At 41.3% G+C, this 16,782-nt stretch overlaps 4 protein-coding genes across 8 annotated transcripts in view; 3 read left to right on the plus strand and 1 right to left on the minus strand.

The window, feature by feature from the left end:
* Positions 1 to 5,745, plus strand: part of LOC105559633 (OTU domain-containing protein 5-A) — a 7,321-nt gene extending 1,576 nt beyond the window's left edge. For 2 of the 3 annotated variants that reach the window (XM_012008067.1, XM_012008068.1), the window contains 10 exons: positions 2,173 to 2,264; positions 2,424 to 2,548; positions 2,665 to 2,807; positions 3,050 to 3,205; positions 3,279 to 3,435; positions 3,835 to 4,046; positions 4,126 to 4,245; positions 4,323 to 4,478; positions 4,558 to 4,747; positions 4,989 to 5,745. In XM_012008067.1, the coding sequence (XP_011863457.1) occupies positions 2,173 to 2,264; positions 2,424 to 2,548; positions 2,665 to 2,807; positions 3,050 to 3,205; positions 3,279 to 3,435; positions 3,835 to 4,046; positions 4,126 to 4,245; positions 4,323 to 4,478; positions 4,558 to 4,747; positions 4,989 to 5,149 (1,512 nt within the window). In that variant the 3' untranslated portion in view covers positions 5,150 to 5,745. The remainder of the gene's footprint in view (positions 1 to 2,172; positions 2,265 to 2,423; positions 2,549 to 2,664; positions 2,808 to 3,049; positions 3,206 to 3,278; positions 3,436 to 3,834; positions 4,047 to 4,125; positions 4,246 to 4,322; positions 4,479 to 4,557; positions 4,748 to 4,988) is intronic. The other variant, XM_012008069.1, reaches the window with a different exon arrangement.
* A 102-nt stretch (positions 5,746 to 5,847) lies between these two features.
* On the plus strand, positions 5,848 to 8,269 carry LOC105559632 (serine/threonine-protein kinase Nek5-like). The gene is made up of 6 exons (XM_012008066.1): positions 5,848 to 6,276; positions 6,353 to 6,443; positions 6,513 to 6,680; positions 7,029 to 7,189; positions 7,393 to 7,540; positions 7,755 to 8,269. Exons 1-6 carry the CDS (start codon positions 6,218 to 6,220, stop codon positions 8,019 to 8,021), a joined length of 894 nt encoding a protein of 297 aa, XP_011863456.1. The 5' UTR covers positions 5,848 to 6,217; the 3' UTR covers positions 8,022 to 8,269.
* An 8-nt stretch (positions 8,270 to 8,277) lies between these two features.
* LOC105559630 (MAM and LDL-receptor class A domain-containing protein 1-like) lies at positions 8,278 to 14,831 on the plus strand. Its single transcript, XM_012008065.1, has 12 exons — positions 8,278 to 8,963; positions 9,162 to 9,261; positions 9,748 to 10,189; positions 10,435 to 10,635; positions 10,974 to 11,331; positions 11,589 to 11,765; positions 11,840 to 12,266; positions 12,798 to 13,139; positions 13,481 to 13,699; positions 13,818 to 14,200; positions 14,401 to 14,569; positions 14,648 to 14,831. Exons 3-12 carry the CDS (start codon positions 9,786 to 9,788, stop codon positions 14,686 to 14,688), a joined length of 2,721 nt encoding a protein of 906 aa, XP_011863455.1. The 5' UTR covers positions 8,278 to 8,963; positions 9,162 to 9,261; positions 9,748 to 9,785; the 3' UTR covers positions 14,689 to 14,831.
* LOC105559629 (nuclear receptor 2C2-associated protein-like) lies at positions 14,535 to 16,412 on the minus strand. 3 transcript variants are annotated; one of them, XM_012008064.1, is made up of 4 exons: positions 16,120 to 16,375; positions 15,907 to 15,997; positions 15,631 to 15,837; positions 14,535 to 14,561 (listed from the first exon to the last, which is right to left on the minus strand). In XM_012008064.1, the coding sequence occupies exons 1-4, from the start codon at positions 16,155 to 16,157 to the stop codon at positions 14,550 to 14,552; spliced, it is 348 nt and encodes a 115-aa protein (XP_011863454.1). In that variant the 5' UTR covers positions 16,158 to 16,375; the 3' UTR covers positions 14,535 to 14,549. The 3 variants fall into 3 exon arrangements, with proteins under 3 accessions (XP_011863454.1, XP_011863453.1, XP_011863452.1); XM_012008063.1 differs by lacking the exon at positions 14,535 to 14,561 and adding an exon at positions 15,005 to 15,483 and having other exon boundaries at positions 16,120 to 16,412; XM_012008062.1 differs by lacking the exon at positions 14,535 to 14,561 and having other exon boundaries at positions 15,005 to 15,837; positions 16,120 to 16,406.
* Positions 16,413 to 16,782: the final 370 nt, after the last annotated feature.

Below are 16,782 nucleotides of genomic sequence, written 5' to 3' on the forward strand. Positions count from 1 at the left end.
AACTTGGACCAAGTTCTAGCATCGTGGACATTGGGCTTAAGGGGTCGATTCCGTATCCTGCGACACAGCGAAAATGCTAAAAGCGAACGACTCGGTCTCCTTTTGAGGGGGACGGTTAGACGATGCTATTCGCTTTCAGCGTTTTCACTGTAGTGTAGGATACAGAATTGACCACCCCCTGGAGTGAGGAAATAAATTGATTCTTTTATTTCTCAAGGGCCTGCGTCCACGATGCTGGAACTTGGTCCAAGTTCCAGTTTCGAGAGACGTGTGGCCAATCAACTCGCGGCTATTCCATGAAAGCTGCACGCCGATTGGCCACACGTTTCTCGAAACTAGAACCTGGACCACAAGTTCCAGCATCGTGGACACGTGCCCTCACTCCTGCTTCGGCTCTCGCGCTTAAGTCCCTGTCTACAATAGATGATTTAAGCCCTAAGCTTTAATAAATTGACCAATCACGGTCAAGTATGAGTAGAATACGCGACTGTGATTAGTCAATTTCTTAAGGCTTAAGGTTTAAATCTCTGTTGTTGACCGGGACTAGGCCAAATGGCACGCGGTACTGTTTCCGGTGCTGGATCGCTTACGAGCACCAATAAGGGTGTACATTTTTTTAGATTAGGTGACTTGCAGCTAAATCCTGATTGGCTCTCGTGCGCAGTCCATGTAGGAAAAATAGTATCGTGTGCCATTGGTTTTACCCTCGGTGACTCGGGTCGCTTGATCGTGGATCTTTTCTCCTCCGGCGCGTGAATTCGTGAAAGGCGAAAATTTTCGTTGGCCAATAGCGAAATTGTCCAATGTAAATTTTCGCTTTCCACGTTAGAAGAAAAGATTCACGATCGAGCCCCAGAGCGGAGTTGGTCAGTGCTAAAAGTCACGTCTGTATTTCAGCTTCCAACGCCCAAAAGATTATGGTTCTCTTAGGGCTTTCACACAAAAAACACCCCTGAGCAACGAGACTTAAGAATTTCAGCTGACCGGAAGTTTCAGCGTTGCTCAGGTTTAAAAGTGGCCGTCTCTCGACTGAGATTGGCCGCTTCCCCTTGTGTCTCAAGTTTTTCTGTGCCACGACCTTTGCTCCAGGCTCGCTCCACTTATCGTAGACCAGTCTCTAATGATGCATGAGCGATAATATTTATTAAAAAGAAATCTACTGCGATGTGCGTTGTATTAGGTGGTAAACTTAGCTTCCGCGGTGTTTTGTTGTTTAACAAACTCATCCGTTTCGATATCACAAGCAAGAAATACATCAATCAACGTATTTGCCCCCTCGCTGGCTATACACTTTTCCCCCCCATCTTTCTGGCAACGAGTGGATGCCGCGACGATAGAACGATTGGTCTTTCGATGCAATCCATTCGTCGGTCCGTTTTCGCGCATCCCCGTAATTTTTTAAGTGTGTATCCACCAGGTCGTGCCGTCGATCGGAACAAGTGTGATGATCTAAAGGAGTCAAGTCCGGTGAATGCGCTGGGTGCGGGAAAACTTTCCATTCAAGCTGCATCAGTGTTTCCTTGACGGCTTCTGCAACGTGTGGTCGAGCGTTGTCGCGCGAAAGAATAACTTCCCTTTTGAATCTTTCCCGTTGCACGTAGACGTTTGGAAACGGAGTAACATCTAACGCTGCAGACAATTCTTGGAGCGTTTCAGCTTGGAGCGTTTTCGTCCAATAATGCTGGCAATTCGGTGTCTTCCAACTTCTTCGGCTGACCTGAGCGTTGTTTAGCATTTACATTAAAATCACCACTTTTAAATCGCCGAAACCATTCTTGGCGTGTTCCTTCCGGTGGAGCACAATTGCCATAAGCTTCGGCAAGTGATTTATGAGCTGTAGCCGCAGTTTTTGTTTGTTTTTTTCTTCAAATCAAAGCAACGAAGCGCACATGTCGAAAAAACGACTTATCACGGTCCACGTTTAATCAAAAGAACAAAAATGGCACAGTTCGCTTAAATGAATCTTCGCGCTGAATTTTATTGACAAACGCATGTAAAATGCAGCCAGTTTCAGATGTCAATGTAAATTACACTTGCATCTAAATGTGAGCCGCGGAAACTAAGTTTACCACCTAATAATTGCGGGTGCAATCGAATGCCTAGTCGCAGCGCCTGGCGGAGAGAGAGAGAGAGAGAGATTTTCGGCTGATGCCAGGTGTGTTTTTGTTGCAGACGAACGTCGACCGCCGCGAAGACAAACACTTTGAAGACGGGAGTGGCCCGAGTCATGGTAAACGTCACAGACAGAGAGTCAGTCCCCACAGGTATTTGAAAATGACGCGAAGGCGGACTAAAAGCGGACGCCGTCGAAATACATTTGTTTCGTAATTTTACATAAAATAGGATACGCGAAAGGAATTGCGCGCTTTTACAGTATAGGTTTGTGCTTGTATTTAATAAGGGATATACTAATCTTTTAATAGCTGTATTGGTAGACCTTCGCGCACAAAGCGTGAACGGGAGAGGGATAGAGGCAGGGAGAGGGAGAGGGAGAGGGAGCGCGAGAGGCAGGCTACTCCACCTGCTGCTTCTTGCAATGGCTCGCAAGGTAACGAGCTTCTTATTTTTTCTTTTTGGTACCCGTACGGCATGTCACCGGTCACCAAAATGAGACTGCGACTGCGTATAAATATGGGAGATAACAGTTGAGTCTGATTTATCCAGGCACTGATACCAGCGTGAGCGGCAGAGTGAGCATTGTCGGGAATGCCTCGAACTTGGAACATGAATCGGCCAATGGCTACAATAGCGGGGACGAGTATACAGGACATACTGAAAACAATCTTACGCTAGCCGAGTGGCAGGAGGTGGGTATTGTCGAACGAAATATTCGAGGGGTAAACCAGGGCTTACCAGGATCACGTACACCAACGCCTACTAATGCCCGGTGGGCATTGCTTTACCTTATTATCTCTAGTCCCAAAGAATGCCTAGTAATGCCGCAAATCTGTACACTGTGCCCTCGGCGGTTTGCCCCTCGGAAACATTTCACGCGATCACGACGCATTGTCTAATATATTCATCACGTTCCGTGTCCGCGGCAATCTAGAAGGATAGATTGTTCGAGAAGCGCCTCAAGAAAAAGGGTTTTATATTGAAAAAGATGGCGGAGGACGGAGCCTGCTTATTTAGAGCGGTAGCAGATCAGGTTTACGGCGATCAGGAGATGCATGGAATTGTGCGAAAGCACTGTATGGATTATATTGTGAGTGTGCGACACGGATAACGCTAGTGCCGTTACTTCTAATGCGTTCCGGTGAAAATCACGTTTCTTCCAGGCTTCCAATCAGGAATTTTTCTCGCATTTTGTGGCGGAAGATTTTAGCACCTACGTAGACAGGAAAAGACAGGAGTATGTGCATGGAAATCACATAGAGATGCAAGCTATGTCAGAAATGTACAATCGTAGTATCCAATTATATTGTTATAGCACTGGTATGTACATACTTTCATTCGATGATGAAAGATCAGGAGGTCAATTCTGTATCTTACGACACAGTGAAAATGCTAAAAGTGAGCGGCTTTGTCTCTTTTTTTTTACAGGGACGGTAGAATGAGACAAGGTTATTCGCTACAGTACAATAGCATTTTCGCTACGGTGAAAGATACAGAATTGACCGCCAGGAGTAGATCCGTGGGTCAACTCTGTAGCTATGAATCTTGCAACGTAGTGAAAATGCTAAAAGTGAACGGTTTTGTCTTTTTCCAAGCTGTCGACAATTAGAAAGAGACACGAATACTCACTCTTAGCATTTTTACTATGTTGCAAGATACAGAGTTGACCCGCGGATCTACTCCTGATCTTACATCATCGAATACCTTTTCTTTTTGTAGAACCTATCAATATTTTTCATACTATGGTGGAAAGTGATAATGAACCTATCAGGCTGTCGTATCAACGTGGTAGTCATTATAACAGTATAGTTGATCCATTTAAAGCTACTATAGGGGTTGGACTTGGTTTACCATCGTACAACCCTGGCGCTGCTGATCGCGCTCTGATATCAGACGCGGTTCGTCAAAGCGAGGAGCTGCATATCGAACAGGTAATCGTCACAGACAAACACGCGGATTTATTTGGCCTTAGTGTCCGAAAGTCATTCTCCCATTTTGATTCTATGAAAGACTATGCTGGAGGATAAGATAAAAGCTACCGACTGGGAGGCGACTAATGAAGCTATCGAGGAGCAAGTAGCCCGTGAGAGTTATTTGCAATGGTTGCGTGATAATGAGATGCGTAAGGCAGTAAGTAAAAATCCAATTACCGTATCAGTTACTCTTCTATTGGAGCGAAAAGACTCAGTCACGACTTTTGAATCAAGCGATCAGCCAGTAGTAGCAGTACGAGCACAGTTACGAGCGCGCAACATAATCATTCACACTTTCATTCACATGGAGGTCGTGGACAGCAGCGTAGCCATACCTCTTCTCCGACCACGACACAAACTAGCCAAGATAATTTACGTAATTCTCCAAAGGTCCGTTTTGTTTGCTCATTCTCGCGACGGAAGTTCAAAGATATTGTACATATGGGAGTGTTTGTTGTGTGATTGTTAGGTGAGCGATGCGGTACGGCACGCCAAGAGATCGCCGCAACATCAATCGACGCAAGGATCCAGCATATCCCATCTGCCGTCGGATTTCGAGGCGAAAATGATGCCGCAAGAGCCTGTGCCAGGAAGTAGCAAGGAGGCAAACGCGTCGCCCGACATTTCTTTGTTCAATCGCCTTCCACCCGAAGTGTTTGGTAAAAATGCGTTTTCTGGATTCATGTCTACTTTTAAACGAACAAACTACGTTTTTGTTTCAGAGATTAATTTTTCATATATATGTAAAGTTTTTATTTAATAAAAATTAAACTCGAAAAAGTTAAGCTTTAATATAAATGAGAAAACTTTGGAGTTTACTTAAAACACTATTTTTTAGATAAACTTTACATTAAGCTACGACAATTTTGTAGTAACTCTCGTCATTTTTTAATTTCCCAGGTCTGACGGATTGGGAAGATAGCCAAATACTTTCACAAGTGCTGGCGACGTCACAACAGGAGTACTTGGATAGTCTGAAGCAGTCACGCGTGTCCGCGTCCGCCGGAAACGATAGCGCCAATACGATAGAGTCTAGTAACAGTTCTATTAACAATTCTTGAAATGCGGTCGGTAACGACAAAGTTCAAAAGATATCAGAGTAAAGATATATACATTTATATATTGCAATATCATCTAATCCCGTATTGTGCTAGGACATAAAGCGATTTGCTTTCTTATTCGTGAGTAAATGTTGCAATAATCACTATTTGGTTTTCCTTCCTGTTTTTTCGCCTCTCTCAACAACACATAACATACGTATGGGACTTGCTATGAGTACATACGTTATAGTCCTTAGACGCTTTGTTAACATTTACAAAGTAGCTGTGTATCTTTGTTTCGTTGTGGGTACCTTTATGTTGTCATAGAATCAAAATAACGCATCCTTTAAAATTATTAATAGTAAAAAGACGAAGTTTCTTACCTATCTTTTGGTTATAATAACCGCTGTTGCAACCTATGTTATACTCCTGCAGGTTTAACATTTATCTCACCATAAAGTATGCAATCCGTTTAGGCATATATATATATACATATATATATATATTGTTTGATAATCGTGATGTTTTCTCTTGATATAGTTTAGGTCACAACGCTTTAGGAAAATCTGCATTGCATTTGTAAAAAAAAGAGTAAATAAAACATCATTTAATTGTAATTTTAATTTGTCGACATTTAACTTACTACCCAATTATCATGATTGTTATAGTATAAGTAAATTAAATAGGTCTCTTCCTGAGCTATCGATATTTTTACGATCTTCAATTTGGAGCAATATTTCTTAATAAGAGTGAATTGAATTTAACACTTCTTCAAAGTTTAATTTAGTAATTTATATGGAAAGTAGAACAGATTAATACCAAGGAATTTTCAATTTCTTAAAATTCTTTTAAGCAAAAAATTATCCTTTATACCGTGTACATATAGTACATAAATTTAAATTGGATAAGTAATATGTATATATACTTTTGAAAATATTTCTGTTTATATAGATCTACCATAAACACGCTGAATAGTCCTTCAATAAGCTGAACATACGCGTGTCACAGTCAAAATATTTTCACACTCTTGTCCCTGATGAAATTCAATTTCGCTGTAAACCTTCAGTTTCATATCTTGTGGCGATAAAGATGGATGTACACGTAGACTATTACACATTTGAAAGCGTGCTTGGAAAAGGAACATTTGGGTATATTGTTATTTGAGATAAATATGATAAATTGCACAAATCGGATTTACCTTCTAAGAATAACGTGTACTTTTAGAACTGTGTACTTGGTGAGAAGGAAGAAAGACTCGAAGCCATTCGTTATAAAAGCGCAAGACTTAAATGCAGTAAACCATTCGCCTTCTGAGGTATATTAATTGCACAATATCGATTACTTTAATTAAAATACGAAGTTCGACATATGTTTCGTAATTCAGAGAACACTGGACGAGATACAGTGCCTACAGAAATTGAGACACCCAAACATAGTGTTTTATTATGGAGCATGGAAGAAAGATAATTACAGCTATATTCTTCTGGAATATGCAACTCGGTGTACTCTCAAGGATTTGCTTGAAAAACGAGACATACCACTTAACGAAGAGGTCATTTTCTATTCTATAGCTTTTAATGCCTGTAACCTGAGTATGTCAAGATATACTTTTTTAGAATTTTACAAAATTCGATAGTTACGATGAAACTTGCATTATATTGAAATTTCACAAGAAATTGAATATTCTTTAATCAAATTGATGCGCGTACACATCATAATTTGTCAAAATTAAAATTACATATCCGCATCATCAATTTGTACTTTGTCTATGATGGTAGAAAGTTCTTCAATAATTTTATAATCAATAAAGTGTATTTCAAAAATAATAATTTTGTGCACGTTTAAAAAAATAGATGCATTAATCGTTAAGAAAGAGTAATAAGAAAATATGTTTTATTAGGATGCGCTGTATCTATTTTCACAAGTTACTCTGGGAGTGCATCACATTCACTCGAACAAAATTCTTCACCGAGATCTAAAACCGGAAAATATCATGTTGACTGGCAGCCGCGGTGATATCGTCAAGATCGGTGACTTCGGCCTTTCAAAAAGTATCCAAGAGTACGCAGTGATAGAGTCTATTTTAATTTCAACAAGTTGTATTTTAACCGCGGCATTGAATTACTACTCTGAAATTATCAGTATGACTGAAATGCCTTAAAATGATAGGTCGCCTGGGATTAATTATTTCTCTATAAATCAACATAATCTACGTAATCGTCACTATCTTCCGTAAATTTGATTGTTTTCTTTTCACCTTGTAGAAACTCGATAACGTGTCACGCAGGATCTTATTATTATATGGCTCCGGAAGTGCTGAGTGTACGGCCGTATGAACTTAAGTGTGATATATGGAGCATGGGCGTAATACTATATGAAATGGTTACAAAGAGATCTCCATTCCCAGCCACGGTAAATGAATTAATTAACAGCGAGACATGGTCAAGATATAAAATAATAGTATATTGTGCATAAAGTAGCAATATTATGCACAGAGAATATAACAATACCGATGTTTTTGAAAATGCAAAGAATAATGAAGATCTTTTCGCAAAATATAAGATACTTGTATTGCCCACACGTGTCTTTCTTTATATAAATATTTTCTTGATCATCATTGTTTCAGAATTTAGCCGAGATTACGAAACTAGTGCGTAACAATCCGCCGCAGCCTTTGCCGCATTGGTTGTCGCCTTCCATTGTGAATTTAATATCGAAGATGCTGAGGAAGAACAGCTTGTGTCGGCCCCGCACTGATCAGCTCGTACTTTGCCCCTTTCTTGTCCCTTACATCATTCGAGTATATCTGAATCTTGGGCGTGAAATTAATCTCGCTGAACGAGAACGTGACAGCTTTGGGCCACATGTTTTTCTAAAATTTATCAATGCATGAAAATTTGAATCAAAATGATATTTTAATGATCAATGTCTTGGAAGAGAAGGAATGGGAAAATAGTATTGCCACATATATGGGAATTCGTTTTATAAAATGGAAACAAATGTCGTTTGGGGAGAATTTTAACAAGATTTTCGTAAAGATGTTTTTTGTCGCATGGCAATTAGATCGCAACTTAACTTAAACATTTTTCTAAACTTATATATGAAATTATCTTTTTCTAGAGCACTAAATAATTTTCAAGTTTATATTATTATGTAATTGTTAATGTCAAATTTTTATGTTACACGGTGACATCTCTAGAAATTACTTTTTTAATTGTGGAGGAACATAATTCCAAATTAAGTAATACTGCATAATTTTATTTTTAACTGTCTCTTAGACTCTTTATAGAATTTTTACAATTAAAATGCAGTTAATCAGTAAAGGCAACTTTCATATCTTATTATGTATAACGTATTTGCGTTGTATTACGTATAGCTCTTTGTTGTATTAAGTAATCTGATGCTTTGTATTAATTAATCGTCGGGAGGAAATTAAATTATGAATGATGAATGTAAACATCACGCCTAAGTAATTGAAAACCTATCGTTTGCGAAGCGATATGCGGAACTCATTTACCGCCACTGGAAACGGTCAGATTTTAATCTTATTATTACGGCATTCTGCCTCGATGGAATTTCATTGTTCGACGAATTGCTATCGGGTTCCCCCGAACGTGCGGGATGCGTAACAACCGGAAGCTAAGACCGGAACTGTGTCCATACCGTTTCGTTCCGTGCGATTCTGGAAAACCGTATAGTTCGCATCTCGTTAGTACAGATATCATTCTGTCGGACTTGTTACTGTCATTCGAACTCTCCCTCGGTACAGTGTAAGAAAATCAAAAGAATCGTCCCGAGGGAAAAGTGTTTAGTGCAAGGAAAATCCGTGATAGAGGTAAAGTCTATTATTAAAAAACTGTTCTTAAATTTGTGTTGTTCAGAAACAATTCAAGTTTTTAGAATTTTGCCAATTTTTGTGGATTCAGTGGTTTTATTACCCTCGCAAGTTTTCAATTCCGACGTGTTTCGTTGACGTTTTTATTTGATATCAATGTCAGCGCGATTTTATAAAACTATTTAACGTATCTTTTAGCGAGGCAGAATTCCACCAAACAAACTCCATGTCAAGACCATCGTATCTTGAGGATCCTGATGATCCGGTAGTGGATGATACATGACACGCGCGTCGAAATGTAAGTCCAGTGCAAAATAAGTGAATTAAAAGAGGAATCACAAGAAATTTGTTTTGTGAAATTAAATACTTAGTCCATAATGTCGGGGTTTTATGTCCAAGCGCTTGATTTTCTCTCCGTCCTTTTCCGCCTCACAAGACACATTAAACTTTAATGACAAATTTCAGCTGTAAGAGATCTACTTTCTATTTTAATGTCTGACTGCCAAATGTATTAATTTAAGATAAATGAATAAAAAATGGAAGAATATAAAAGCACATTCAATTTTAAGGTTTTCAAGATAAGTTTCTAAATTTCAATCCTTTTTTCACAGCTATTAAGATTAATATCGATTAAATTATCTATATAATTTGTAAAGCTTTTAAACCCTATTTTAATAGAATAAAGGATTATTTATTGCAATTCGGAATTGAGAAGAAAATAGTTTCGCAACAAAATCTTCTTGAATTGAATCCTTGATTTTAATTGTAATTCACGTCTTCGCAGATAGCGAGTAACGTGAAAAAGCATAATCGTATCCGGACATGTGGTGGATCTTGTTATTGAGCTGCCGGTTGTATCCTTCGTGGAGCATGACTTGGTACCCTCCAGCTACCTTGAACGCGATGCGCGGGGAACAGATAGATCTCGTGGATGCTGCAAATTCCACTTACGCTCCGGTCTGGACGAGAGACATCGCGAGAACCGGCGCCGCGGTTGACGGCCCAGAGTCCGTCGACTCGATCGATTCAGGACAATCTCCCATCAATTCCGTCGATCGCGACCGCGAACCGTTGGACGAAGTAGAGCGCATCGAGCCCAGGCAGTGGCCGGGCAGGCCGGATATCCTACCGACCCGCAGCACTGCGCCTTTCACCACGGAAAGGTCTTTACCACCCAGGTCTCTGCAGCCCACAACGCTGGCGCAGAGGAACCCTTCGTCACAAAGGTGCCTTTTTAAAGCTTTACGAAGAAAATCAACACAGAGACATTTGTTGAGTCACAAACGATTAAAAAAGAGCTTGTCACGCTTCAAGTCTCAGGGCGTACGCAACGAAACTATATTTTTTTCAGTTAATTTCACTTAGATTCTTACTTTAAATATGACTTGGTAGACTTGACAAAATTTTATAAAACATATTATGGTGTAGATCAGCTAATCTTATACGGTGCTTGCAATTTTACACTTATAAGATTTCCTACGCCGATTACTGTGCCACCTCCGACAGTCACCGTCGACGAAGTTTTCTGCGACTTTGGGCCAGCACCGTCGATGCCGCTTTGCGAGTGGCAAAACGGTAATGGTGCCCTGGACTGGACCTCAGGTACTGGATTGGGCACCAACTGGTTGGGTGGACCATCGGCCGACGCCACGAGTGGCAGTATGGAAGGAGGGTAAAAATTGCTAGATTTGAGAAATATACGGCAAAGGTCGCACTTTCTTTAGTACTGAATTAAGGCTTTTGATCCCTTAGCGCAGTTATATCGTGACCGTGAGAAATAGAAAAGCGGCATAATTTCTTTCTCTTGACGGAAGTTACATATATCGACAGATCTCTTTCGCAAGGCCAGAAACGCTTCAAGATACGACCTCGCGAAAGAGATCAGTCGATATTCTTTTGCATTTACGTGCCGTTTGTGTTTTTATAATGTATGTTTTGTTAGCATTTATATCCCTTAATGTTGCACTTAATATTCCGCCGGATAATCCCGAACGCAGATTAATCTGTTAGATACGCCTTTTTGGAGACATCGCAAATACCTTCGAAGGACCTGAAGTCCAAGAGTTTCGGGGGTCTTTTGCACAGCCCGCAACTAGGCAGCACCGGGGTCTCCGGTACCTGTTTCATGTTCAAATACACCATGGACGGTCTCAGCATCGCGGGGCTGCGAGTGCTGCTGCACGTCGGAACGGACGAGTTCTCGTTTAAGAAGGAACAGCCCGAGGAACTGCCTGTAGAGAATATCACAGCAGTGCCTTGCGAACCGACGGAGATCGTGGAAGAGCGCGTACTGTGGCACGCGCAGTATTACATGCTCGGAATATGGCAGCAGGCCCAAATACTTTACACTTATCCTGAATTACACTCGGTATATTATTGTAATTTGATTCGATTGAAGATTTAATCGGTGAACATGAAGCGCTACAGTCAGCACGAATACAATCGAAACTCTACTTATGATAAAATTGAATCGGCAGAATTTACTCGTATGTTTAACGTTCAACAACCGCGTAGTTTGTTCAAATATGTGAAATATAACTCCTCTTGCTCAAGCTGATATTCTCAGCGCTTTATGTCACACCCTATAAATATCTTTGTAAAAAAAATGGAAATCTTGCTATTTAGTTAGTTATTGAGGGCGTGCCAGTGGACTCCACGGATCCGTCGCGTCTCTATCGCGGGTACATTGCTATCGACGACATAGATCTACAGCCTGGAACGTCGTGCGTTGGATTCTGCAACTTTGCTAGCGGCTTCTGCGACTGGAACAATGACGCGGACGATGATTTTGACTGGACCATAGTAAGTGCTCTCATCAAGTTGCGCTGTGCTCCGCGCTATGTGACAATATAATTTGAGAAAGCGCATTTCCTCAGAGTCGCGGAAGCGGGAATCCCACGACCGGTCCAGCGATGGACAGCTCCACCGATCGCGCCACTGCCGGCGGTTACGCTTACATCGATTCCAGCTTCCCGCGGAGACCCGGCGACACGGCGAAGATCATAAGCTCGAGCTTTCCGGCGACAATGTCGGACGCGCCGATGTGCATGCGTTTTTGGTTCCACATGTTTGGCTCTGGAATTGGCTACCTGAAGCTGTTCCTACGTCATTTTCGCAGTTCAGACACGCAACCGCAGGAGATCTGGAGTCTGTCCGGAAATGCCGGCAACGCCTGGTTCATGTCGCAAGTCACGATCAGCTCCCTCGAAGATTTTCAGTTGGTTTTCGAGGCGTCGGTGGGAATCACCGGCATGGGGGACATCGCAATCGACGACATCTCATACGGGCCAGGTGCTTGTCCCGGTAAGTTCGGCAATGTTGCTTTAAATTCACATTTTTTTATTTTAAATCGAGAAATTGAACCCTAATGTCTACTCGCGTAAAACTTCCTACAATCGACGATTATAACGAATTGTTATTTTGCTTCTTTAAACACCCAGAAAACATTTTGCAAACGTCTAGTATTGTGTCGACGTACTGGGACAGGATTTTGCTTGCGTTATCGAGCCATTTTTGTACGCGAGTTGTTAGATATCTGTACGCAGAATTATACGTTAATGCACGAGCTAACTACTTGCGTGCACAAGGCACAGACTAAACATATCTTACGAGCAGAATTGGACAAATCTCGTACAAGCTTGCATGCATAAGACAAGCAAAATTTGCGCGCAAGAACTGTTGTCTGGGCTGAAGGCACGTAGGACGGTCTCGTTAAATCTCACTCCTAAGCCTCCTAAAACACACTTAACGTTCGAACTTTACTCTTATTATATCGATGACTATCTCATCCAGATTGATTCTTCAACATTATTTACTTATATATGGATTTGGCAGTTTCACCTCAAGTGGCCGCTCCGATATCGCGAGATTGCACCTTCGAGATCGACGAGTGCGAGTGGATGAACTCGCGGGATCCAGATCGCGTCGAATGGGAAAGGGTGTCCACTCAGGTGTTGGGCCCGAGGAATCAGAGGAAGCCGTACAGCAGTGGGCACACGGTTAATCGACGCAACGAGTATTTTCTGGGGCTCGGGCGTCTCCGAGGTGGCCCGCGATCGTCCGGTGGTACCGCTCAGCTGGTCAGCCGAGAGATGAAGGGTTCTCAAGAATCGCTCTGTATCACGTTCTGGTACTTTATGTTCGAGTCTTTCATCGATTCCACGGGACCCAGCTTAGGTAGATGAAGTTTTGCAAAAAAGTGAATGAAGATCTATTTAATAGAATCGTATGCTTCGAATTTTGCTTTACTTTTCTCAATTTATAATTAATAGGTAATGCCACTCTAGCGACTTTAATCGCAGAATTTCTTAATTTTAGATTGCTCTACATAATATTATCTTGTATCTAACGTTATAATATTTTATAATAATGTATATATAATATGTACATTTTATAAGGAAAAAGAGAGAATCTAGGAATTCAGTGCGATAAGATAAATTGTTATCGACTTTTTCCAAGACGTATGTTGTATGGAATGCAATTTATCGACAAAATGAGAACGTTCTTAATTTTTTTAGGCGTCTTGCGACTGTACGTGCAAACAGATGGTGACAGTTCGAAAGCCAAACCTATATGGCAACTATACAACAATCAAGGTCCGACATGGAGCTACGCTCAGACTAATGTCAATCAAAACACAAATTTCAATATCGTGTTCGAGGGCACGTGGGGCCCGAACAGAGCCAGTGGTAGCATAGGAATTGACGATATCTCCTTTTACACTGGAAATTGCAGTGGTGAATATTTTCGTCTTCTTCTTCTTCTGAACTATCTATTCCCTTTGGGGCGTAATACTATTCTCTGGTCATCTCATTTTATGTCGTAAACTTTTGTGAAATTTACATCTGCACACAGTGAAACCAACGAGTGCAGTCGTTCGCGCAGAGGACTGCAGTTTCGAGAAGGATTTGTGCGGATGGGAGAACATAACTGTCTCCGACAACGACCGCCCTGTGATGTGGCAGCGTGCGTTTCTGGCCCACCGACCGGCCCAATTGTTGGACAGAACCTTTGGCACGACCGGTGATTTCGTATTCTTCGACATCTTCACGACAAATAAGGAATCGACGAAGGTTCAACTACAATCGCCCGTCATCAACGCCTCGCCCGACGAAGAGTTCGTGTGTTTCACCTTTTGGTTCGCCGCTTTCGGCGTCGAGGAGTCCACCACCCTGCGAGTGATCAAAATGCCCGCCGAAGAGACCGAAGGACAAAGTGAAGGCGAACAGGAGCAACCGGTACCAATGCTGCGTATAAAACCGAATATAATATTTTTCATAATATTCAGAATGTCACTTTACATTCCTCGGGCTCTTTGACAGAAAAACAAATTGTTCGTACTTCCTTGCTATCATTTCAGTATCAGATGCACTGGAGTTTTTCGCTCTGGCGTACATACGGTTCACTTTGTTCTCAACTTTTCATTGAATTATTGCAGTTATGGTCACTGACAGCTAAAGGACTGAATAGTGATAAGCGGCCGGTATGGATGGCGGCGCAAGTGGCGATTGAAGCGCGAACTCCGTACCGGCTTGTTCTCGAGGGGAGCGCCAGCAATGGGGGCTTTGCCGTCGACGACATAAAATTTCAGCCTTTGACCTGCGCAAGTAAGACTAGACAGAGTAACCAAGCCATACAGTAAATGCATGCGAATGGTATTAAAAGATATCCGCTTCTTTTCTCAGCTCGACCAGTCAGTGCTCAACCGATCCAAAACGAGACCTGAGAATAACCACGTGGTAATTGCGAAACAAATAGTTTCTATTAACTGTTGTAAGTAATCGTTTCTTATCGTGCATTTAACAGCCATGATTTATATATTGTATTTAACTGTACGTAAAGAGAATAAATCATTTTAATTAAAATAAGTATAGTAATTAGTATAAGCTTACATATTTATATAACTAAATGAATGAAATGTACAAACGTAAAGAATTATTTAACGCCAGTAATTGATTAACCAATGTAAGAAAATTGCATGACGACCTATCGCTGGCAAATTCTAATTAAAGAAATTCACTGCGAAAACTATGCAAACTCTTACAGAAAACTCTTTTATGTATTATAACTGGCAAAGCCAAAAAGTTGTAACATCCTAAGTTTTATCAGGATACAGATTTTTCTACAAAAATTGTATAAATCTAATCGTCTCCTACAAATTTATGTACCAACAAATTTTATAATATACAAAATTACAAGATAAGTTTCAAATTTTAATCGACCTCAGCTGGCCACATTTATTGAATACGCCCTCGTAATGCTTCAACCTTTGGTTTAGGTCCTTTTGTGAGATCCAGGAGTAAATGTTTTACATATACAATTTACGTGAGAAGTACAAACGAATTGTAACAGTATCGCAGAAAGATTGTCGGTCTACCTTGTTGCGGAGTTTGTCAAATGAAATTACAGCCACAATTTGGCGAGCGGTGCTCAGAAACAAGAGCCACTTCACTGCAAATCAAAGGTCGAAGTGTTGTGAAGGCGTATTCAATGAATGTGGCCAGCTGAGGTCGATTGAAATCTGAAATTTTCTTATATCAACACTGGCAATCCGATGGAATATACCATTTATAAGATAATAGACGAGATATCACGAGTACAACGATAAATCATATATGATGATCCTGCCGAAGAAATCGTAGCTCTCGTCGAATACAAATTTAAAGACCTTGGCTCTGATCCGATTCTTCAAGTCGAATCGCTGCGGCTTGTTCTTGTCCTCCGGATAAAAAGTTTCGACAAACGCCAGCTCCTTCTTGTCATTACCGGCCTCTATACGGCAATTCTTCCCAGCGAATCCACCCTGGAATTCCACCTCGAAGCTCGAGAGACCACATTCCTCCTCGAACGTAACGAGAACCCACTGTGGACTTCCCTGCCACGCGCAATATTACATTACATCGCTAAACACAAAGCTGATCCGTGGGAAAACTTGATTACCTACCGCGTCGGAATTCCAACACGTTTCGCTGCAGTTATCAAACATATACATCTTGCCGTAAGACTGAACGTTCCTGTTCAGCACAGAACTCACCCTGAATAAAATATCGAATCGTTATTAAAGCACGAAGGGGCACGTCTCTCCGTTGATACATTTCATTCATGCACGCAGCAAGTTAGAACGGCTGTTATTTTACCGCGCAAGCACGAAACTAACCGACACTCGAAGTTATTTTCCGTCAACCGGGTAGGCATAGCGGTGACTTTTCTTTTTCTCTCCAAGCGGAAATGCTTATATTATGCTCGTGTACAGAGGACAAAAATCCTCGTTAACTCGCCGTTTAGCAGTACCAGAGGGAGATTGTATTTTTCTCCGTTTCATAAATGCTTCTTCCTCTTCAGGTACACAGTTCTCCAATACAGCCTCTCCGACATTCTTATTCCGGACTACGGACGCTCTCCGACGACTCCGACTCCGACTCCGGTTTTCTTTTCTCATTGTTCTTAAAACCACTCGAATTGGAGCACGTGAAAACACGAGCATAAACGAAGACGCAATCTCGAGGGGAAACCTCACGACGAAACGAAGCAATTAAGGGCCGGTTTTGTCCACCTCTTGGTAAGTCCCAGTCTACAATAGATGATTTAAGCTCTAAGCTTTAAGAAATTGGCCAATCACCGTCAAGTACGAGTAGAATACACGACTGTGATTAGTCAATTTCTTAAGGCTTAGGGTTTAAATCTCTATTGTAGACTGGGACTAAGGGTACTATTACATTTGTCGTACGACAAATTTTTCAAGCGTGTCGATTGGCCGCTGAATAGAAAGTTTCTAGATACTCGAGAATTTTACTATCCTTCAGCCAATCAATACGCTTAA

Source organism: Vollenhovia emeryi, unplaced genomic scaffold, assembly GCF_000949405.1.
Source record: "Vollenhovia emeryi isolate VEMERY1.0 unplaced genomic scaffold, V.emery_V1.0 DF939261.1, whole genome shotgun sequence".
In the NCBI taxonomy this organism is placed as follows: Eukaryota; Metazoa; Arthropoda; class Insecta; order Hymenoptera; family Formicidae; genus Vollenhovia; species Vollenhovia emeryi.

Coding starts and splice junctions, on each gene's coding strand:
- LOC105559632 (XM_012008066.1), top strand. CDS start 6,218: ATGGATGTACACGTAGACTATTACACATTTGAAAGCGTGCTTGGAAAA. Junction 6,277..6,352: donor CTTGGAAAAGGAACATTTGG/GTATATTGTTAT, acceptor GTGTACTTTTAG/AACTGTGTACTTGGTGAGAA. Junction 6,444..6,512: donor TAAACCATTCGCCTTCTGAG/GTATATTAATTG, acceptor TTCGTAATTCAG/AGAACACTGGACGAGATACA.
- LOC105559630 (XM_012008065.1), top strand. CDS start 9,786: ATGTGGTGGATCTTGTTATTGAGCTGCCGGTTGTATCCTTCGTGGAGC. Junction 13,140..13,480: donor TTCCACGGGACCCAGCTTAG/GTAGATGAAGTT, acceptor TAATTTTTTTAG/GCGTCTTGCGACTGTACGTG. Junction 14,201..14,400: donor AAGGCGAACAGGAGCAACCG/GTACCAATGCTG, acceptor GAATTATTGCAG/TTATGGTCACTGACAGCTAA.
- LOC105559629 (XM_012008062.1), bottom strand. CDS start 16,157: ATGCCTACCCGGTTGACGGAAAATAACTTCGAGTGTCG. Junction 15,998..16,119: donor GAAAATAACTTCGAGTGTCG/GTTAGTTTCGTG, acceptor TATTTTATTCAG/GGTGAGTTCTGTGCTGAACA. Junction 15,838..15,906: donor CGTGTTGGAATTCCGACGCG/GTAGGTAATCAA, acceptor TGCGCGTGGCAG/GGAAGTCCACAGTGGGTTCT.